Source organism: Ciona intestinalis, chromosome 1 (genome assembly GCF_000224145.3).
Source record: "Ciona intestinalis chromosome 1, KH, whole genome shotgun sequence".
In the NCBI taxonomy this organism is placed as follows: Eukaryota; Metazoa; Chordata; class Ascidiacea; order Phlebobranchia; family Cionidae; genus Ciona; species Ciona intestinalis.
The window spans coordinates 1,531,992-1,536,867 of NC_020166.2; the positions used below are offsets into that span (position 1 = coordinate 1,531,992).

Here is a 4,876-nt window from a genome sequence, read left to right on the forward strand (position 1 = left end):
ACTGCTCTACTTAATGCAGTTTCATACCAAACATGTGCAGTACCTGTAGAACACAGTTTAATACACTGCTTTTATGTTGTGTTGGGTAAGATGGTCCATATGTTCTCATGCTCGTTTATCGTCCCATTTGGTTACTAAAAAAGAATATTTACAGAATCGTACCACCGCAGACCCGCACAGCCGCGCACTAAAACAGCGTTGTTAATCGTTCAAATCACCATTATAAAATGAGCTTTAGCTGCTGACTGCTGTATCCTATCTTACCCCATAGCACTAACAAGTAGGGTGGGGGAAGATGGGAGACCTTTTCATGCTACTTTTTGATTCATTTGGTAGTAAACAAAGAATATTTGTATTTCTACAACCGCATCCTCACGACTTTCGTAGGCCGTTATTAATTGTTTAAAACACGTTTAGGATATATGTGCTAAAGGTGTCCCGTCTTGTCCCTCCCTACTATAACCTAAAACGTCCAACAATACGTGTACTTGATCATCGCCAAACTCACAAACGTGCCACAGTTAACAGACCTATTGGTGTGTCGATTTTAATAGGACGCCATACTTGAACTCGTTCATTTTATTGCTCTGATCGCAGAATACAATGAGTGAATATATGTATTTTTACGTTAACATGAAAGAATAAGGAAAACTACACCGGAATTTATCATCGTTATGAGTGTATAAACCGTGAGTGCAGCGTGCTAGTGTCGGTGTACATTTGTAGTTAATTTGTATATAGATATAATATACAGATATGTAATTGCAATATATTTAGATACATACACACGCATAGGTCGAAACGTGTGGGTTGTACAGAAATGTGAAGAAGGGATCTAATTTACACACATACACAGTAAAAGTAGGTATATGGGAATTTAAAATGTCAAATATGCGCGATACGCAATATAATAAATCGTTGAATATATACTAGTTATACAGGGGTGTTAAATTTGAAAAATCAGTTATAGAATAGAACTTAGCAGAGAAAGTTTTCCGACGCACTTGCATAGCGCAAATAATGAAAATATCTAAACAAGTTCGAATATACGGGATAGTTAAAACACGTCAAAGTGCGCAAGTAGTATTTTTGGAATGTGTTCGGTCCGACTTTGGATAGGTTCAGGTTAAAAACGCTTATGACAAAACGTGAGTAACGTAAACCAATATGTTTGTTGTTTACTACAATTTAAACAGCTTAGAGCAACATTACACCATAATCAAACGACTAATTAAAGAACAACAAAATCAAATGGCATTACAATACCTAGGTGCTGCTTTGAAAACTAAAAAACGTCGACGTAACGAAGTGAACTCGATTTGTTAGTTAAATGCATTCCATACGCCAGAATAGGGTATGTAATGAGACCAAAATAGCTTATCAATCGGTACGGCGCAGCGGAAGTGCTCAATGACGTCATCACAATGAGAATTATGACGTTGTGGATAAACAAGTTTGTGGTAAGAGGCAATTACTAAATCCATGCTAAAACAACAAAGTCGCGCGACAAGAAAAACAGCAATGTCCGCCACAAATATTAGTAAGGGTAATCAACCTATTTCCCTAGCGGCTACTGGAGTATTGATTCACGTAGCTAGCTGAGAGCAAAGCCGCTACTCGGGATATGCGATTGACACGGATATATATGAAATGTACAGGACACCAAATGATTGTGGAGACCGAAAATCAATTACCAAGTGCTTTGGGTGGAACGGACCAATAAGATGTGACAAATGCACTGAACAAATTAGGAATGTGCAGTGTTCGATTTTGAAAATTTAATTGCTACTGTTACCAAACCTAGAAATTTAGGCTTTGAAAATCATACAAAAATTTCATTTATCTTTAATTAGACTCCATAAAATCAAGAATTACAAAAGTTCGACTATGTTTGGCTGGTGATTAAATATAGTACATACAAACTTGATGTACTATATTTTGCAAAGAGAAAGGAGTATACAATATAGAAATGGTGTAATCACTAAATTGAAAGCTTTTTGGTAAACATTATATCGAAATTATGACTTTTCAATGAGGTGAAGTTAGATTGTAATTGAATTCATTAGAAATGAACAGTTTGATCTATTCTAGTAACTGTAGCACAATATCAAATTTACAGCCAGTTAGGTGACATATGTGGTTGCAATATTATCAGGGCATTTAAAGGGTTTTAGTTGGATTATTTGTTTCTATGCCCAACACTGCTAACTCAAAATGACAACACAACTACAACAGCTGTTGTTGCATGTTTTTACAAAGTGGTGAGCAATTGCTGGCATTACAGCGCATTTAAAACAATCAAAAACTATGCTTTTGATAATGAGCAAATTATACATTTATACAAAGTTTTATATTAAATTGAAAGGTTAGTACAATAATGAAATAAATAGAACAAATAACATACATGCTTAACTGTAGTTCAAGCAGTCACCAACAACATCTAAATTACGCCACAACAAAATCAAATCTGGTAATCAGAAGCGAAAAATTTGAAGGTTTAAAATCCAATGTCTTTATAACGGAACTAATTCATGTTGGCAGCGTTTTTGATGTTCAGTTCTTAAAATTGAATCATTGGACCAAATGGATTGTTTGGATTAAGTTGATTAGCAGTTTGTGCTGGTTGAGCGGGGGGCTGCTGGTATCCCATAGGTGGCTGTGTGTACATACCTTGCGGTCGGACCATACCCATACCTCCCATGGTATTCATAGGCATACCCATCCCGCCAGGCCTTGCACTGTACATTTGTGGCTGTGCACCCATCATAGGAGCTCCATAATAACCCCCAGGTGTCATCATGGTGCTTGGAGCAACTGTAGGCATGTAACTTCCCCCTCCAGTAAGTTGTCTTGCTTCTGGCTTCATTTGCGCTGGGTTGTTACGCTGGCCAAGTGTGAGGTTTTGGTACGCACTTGCCAACGCTGTTTCCAGGTTGCCGTTACCAGTTTGCTGGTTGTTGGGAATTTGTTGACTTTGCGGGTTCATCTGTTGGGTTGGAATGCTAGCCACTGTTGGTGCCATAGTGCTCCCAGTTGGTGAAAATGGGTCTGATGACATGGGTGCAAAGAGGTCAGTTGTATTTGTAGCTTGGGGTTGCTGCATTTGTGGAAAGGAGTTGTTTGTAGGTTGTTGTGAGAAGAGGTTCATACCAGTGTTTCCATACATGTTGGTTTGCATTGCTGGCTGTGTAGGTTGGACATTGAGGGATCCAAATAGATCAAGTGATGATTGTGGAGGACTCTGAGTGAAAGTTGTAGGTGTGGGGCCAAAAAGATCCATTTCAAGTGACGATTGTTGTTGCTGTTGTGGTGGGTTGGTTTGTGCTGCTGGAGGAGAGAAACTCACAGGTGGGTTACTACTCACAGGGTGTGTGGTTTTTATTTCAACTTCTTTTTGTTGTTTAAATTGATTCAATCGTGCTTCTTCTTCCGCCAAAGCAGTCTGCTTGTCTTTTTCGTCAATGCTCTGAAGTGAGGTGTTGAATGCATTGAATGAGCTAACTTGGGCTGCTGTTGCTCCGGTTCTCTTTCCATCAGATTTTTTGCCCTCCATTGCAGCAAGATGCTGCTCCAAAGCATCCAGCAAGCTGCTTGGTGCTTTAGTAAGGTCAGGGATATCTCCTTTGTCAATACCGACTTGCTCGGCCACTTTTAACATTTCCGAAACCTTTTCCATTCTGGTCAAAAACCTTTTGTAAATGTCCAGACTCTCTTTACATTGTGCTTTCTTCATTTCAAAGTACTTTTCCAGTAGGTTGATAATCCCATCATTATAGCATGCGAAAAGCCTGATAAGATCTTTGAAAATCAACAGAAAAGCGGAGTTGATTACGCCACTTGTCAGCTCATTTGGACTTGCATCAAACTCCAACAAGGCATCTAACTGCCTTTGAATAGTGGGCAGTTGTTTAATGAGGTTTTCAGAGGTAAGAGATCGCATTACACCACTTTCTTTGCCCCGCTTTGCCCTTGTGAAGTCGTATGCTACCGTACGGTAAGAAAAAGCTTTCTCATTTAAATACTTGCTATATCTTCTTATATAGGTAGACATATCATAGCCTTGAACGCCCGAATTATCAAGAAAATGTGTAAGATTAAACAGGGAATTCCTTGAAGCAAGATGCTGTAGAAATTTCTCATTCCCATAACACATTAAATGATGTGTTGTTATTAGTGACTTAAAAACTACGACCCACTTTGGTTGTTTGCTTCTTTCGACCAGCATATCAGCTAACTCCGGTATGTTAATGTTGGGTTCATTCGTTAAAGATCTTAAGTAATCCAAATGCTTTTTCTTAGGGCCCATAACTTCTGTAGTTGTAGCTTTACAAACACTTTTTGACATTTCCGAACCAATAATGGTATGTTGAGCAGCATTAAAACGATCGGAAATAGATTGGCCTGCCATTTCTATTATTAACGATGCTAAACTACCAACAGAAAACTAGAATATTCAGTAAACAGGTCGCCCGAGAAGAGAACTAAGGTGACTGCCCGAAAAATATGAGAGAATTTGTGAAAAAGGTAAATCAGGAGTTGTACCTAAATTTAGATGACAATCTCTCCGGTATGCTCATTCTATGTTTGAAAATGTTTATATGCTTGTGTAATGGGGTAATTGATTTATGGTAATAAATACAGATGAATATAATTTTGCTGTAAATTTAGTGTCTAGTCTGTATATTTCTGTAATCTGAAACCTACTGGTACTTTTTGCTGCACTTTGTTAGTTGTCAGTAGGGAAAAAAGCCTAAATCGCTATGTGTTAATAATTTATTACACACCAAATTCAACTATATTCTTTGGGCGCTCCAGTCATTAATATTGGACGCTCGTTACAATTAAACTACGTGGGCAGAACCATAGGTCTATAGTT

The 4,876-nt window shown here is 38.1% G+C and overlaps 2 protein-coding genes across 2 annotated transcripts in view; both read right to left on the reverse strand.

The window, feature by feature from the left end:
• Window positions 1–564: 564 nt before the first annotated feature.
• On the reverse strand, window positions 565–4,497 carry LOC100182001 (phosphatidylinositol-binding clathrin assembly protein LAP-like). Its single transcript, XM_026837769.1, has one exon. The coding sequence runs from the start codon at window positions 4,406–4,408 to the stop codon at window positions 2,561–2,563; it is 1,848 nt and encodes a 615-aa protein (XP_026693570.1). The 5' UTR covers window positions 4,409–4,497; the 3' UTR covers window positions 565–2,560.
• A 76-nt stretch (window positions 4,498–4,573) lies between these two features.
• Window positions 4,574–4,876, reverse strand: part of LOC113474578 (phosphatidylinositol-binding clathrin assembly protein-like) — a 1,022-nt gene continuing 719 nt past the window's right edge. Inside the window, exon 2 of the mRNA XM_026836250.1 lies at window positions 4,574–4,578. Coding sequence (XP_026692051.1) covers window positions 4,574–4,578 — 5 coding nt within the window. The remainder of the gene's footprint in view (window positions 4,579–4,876) is intronic.